The sequence below is a fragment of the Cornus florida genome, unplaced genomic scaffold, assembly GCF_030987335.1.
Source record: "Cornus florida cultivar Cherokee Brave unplaced genomic scaffold, ASM3098733v1 CherokeeBrave_3.0.0_Hap2_Chr01, whole genome shotgun sequence".
NCBI classification, from domain to species: Eukaryota; Viridiplantae; Streptophyta; class Magnoliopsida; order Cornales; family Cornaceae; genus Cornus; species Cornus florida.
The window spans coordinates 44,697,668-44,699,767 of NW_026775571.1; the positions used below are offsets into that span (position 1 = coordinate 44,697,668).

At 34.8% G+C, this 2,100-nt stretch overlaps 1 protein-coding gene across 1 annotated transcript; it reads left to right on the top strand.

Moving 5' to 3' along the window:
• Positions 1-536: 536 nt before the first annotated feature.
• LOC132295313 (uncharacterized) lies at positions 537-1,830 on the top strand. The gene has a single exon (XM_059793560.1). The coding sequence runs from the start codon at positions 579-581 to the stop codon at positions 1,278-1,280; it is 702 nt and encodes a 233-aa protein (XP_059649543.1). The 5' UTR covers positions 537-578; the 3' UTR covers positions 1,281-1,830.
• The last annotated feature ends 270 nt before the right edge of the window (positions 1,831-2,100 follow it).

Below are 2,100 nucleotides of genomic sequence, written 5' to 3' on the forward strand. Positions count from 1 at the left end.
CTTATCATATATATATATATATATGATAAGAAACTCCCAAATCCATATATATATATACCCCAAGTATAGAAAAAAATAATGACCATAGTTGCTTGAGGTAGACTACCAATCATTCAATCCATATATATATATCTATATCATAGCAACGTGAAAACTGTCACTATCTTGTCACACATGTACATGTTAGTTTTGAGCACAAAGCAACTAAAGTTCAAGAATCCACAACGGCATTAATATTTCAAAATTGCATCTAAAACCATAATACAAATTTTGTCTTTTAGTTTCCATGTTAACAAATGTGTTCTAATATTCTTCACACAACTTTAGCTCACTTGTTTCTGTTTCACCACCTCGTTATTTTATTTGTAATTTTATTTTTAAATTTTTTTACCCTAAATTCGCATTTTAAAGGGCAAAAAAAATACCACTATCTTACGACCCCTGATTTAAATAATCTCATAGATAAGACATTAACTAGAGACTCAATATACAGGGAGACAGTAAAGCATCTCCTTTCCTTTATAAGCATGAACCCATCACTCTTGTTAGGCCCTGCAACCAAACACAACGCAACCAGAATGGTTTCTCTAGAAAACATTCAGGCAACCTCCACACCCATTGAACCAAATTCAAGCCCCCGGATCTCTTTTTCAACCGATTTTTTCGATGAAGAAGATTTCATCTCCATAGACTTGAACTCTCAGACTCAGAAAGAGCACAGAAAGGCGCCAGAGAAAACGCGCAACAACGAATTTGAGTTTCTCTCTGGTGATTTTACGAGCCAAACCGCGATAAGTACTGCTGATGAGCTATTTTCCCAAGGGAAGTTGCTTCCTTTTTGCCAAACACAGAATTCAGAGACACCAAACAAGATGAGTCTTAAAATGGAAGGAGAGGAAGAGAAGGAGGTGAAAAAGGAGGAGAGTAAGGTGAGTTGGTTTATGGATGATGATCCATCTCCTAGGCCTCCTAATTGCACTGTTCTATGGAAAGAGTTGCTGAGGTTGAAGAAACAACGCGCTGCTTCTTTATCGACATCTTCCTCTTCCTCCTCATCGCGTTCTTCGAGCTCAATAGGCGATTTGGCTCCCATTGATGAAGGGAAGGAAGCATTAGGAAAGAGAGAGAAGCATGTCAAGAGGATAAAGAAAGGGTTGGATAGGGCAAGATCAGTCACTGTAAGAATAAGGCCTGTGGTTAATGTGCCCATTTGCACACAGGGGAAGAAGACTGCTCTGCCTCCTCTGTTTTCCCTCAAGAAAGGAAGGCTAGAGAGGTGATGAGACGGAAGAGGAACTATTTTTTTTGTTATTTATTATTATTATTATTTTTTTTTATGGTAATTAGCATTTTTTTTTTTTTTTTTTTAATATGGAGGATTGTCAGTTATGATCTTTTTTTGTGCGTGTAAATTTCATTTCTTTGTTTCTATGTCCAGGAAAATATGCTAATATGTGTGACTAGTTACAATATAAATGCTGACTTTTATTTTTGTTGGATGCTATCAATTGCCAATTCGATCTCGTAGGTGGTGGTAGTTTTTATTTTTATTTTCTTTTTCTTTTTCTTTTTCTTTTTGCGAAGTAATTCATCTAGTTTTCTTGTTTCACCAAAAAGTGACATTTTTTTTTTCTAGCTTTCGGAAGGAATTAGGAAGCAGCCGCACGGGTGGGTTTGAGAGAATATAATACGTATAACTCGAAGGAATCAAACCTGATGATTGTTGTACAATTTATTTATATACTTATTTATTTTTACAGAATATATTAGCCTGGAGATCACGTACATGGTCCTACTTATATTTGGGATTAAAGCGAAGTGAGAAAAACATTCCTAATATTTACATTTTCGGCCAACATCCAGTCTTTTATTTTGGGTATATAATGTGAGATATAAAATTTGTAATTGACGAATTTTATTATCAAAACAAGGATGTTGGAGTTGTAATTTTAAGTCCAAATTTTAAATTCAAGGTCGGAAATGGAATGGAAAAGTTGTTGGTGATCAATAGATTGATGATTTCGAAAAGGGTAAGAACAACACTTTAGGAAACTTAGTTAAAAGGTAAGTACACTTGCTTGTTTTAAAAAAAATAAGCGT

Excerpts from the sequence above, each read along its gene's own strand:
- LOC132295313 (XM_059793560.1), top strand. The coding sequence starts at position 579 with ATGGTTTCTCTAGAAAACATTCAGGCAACCTCCACACCCATTGAACCA.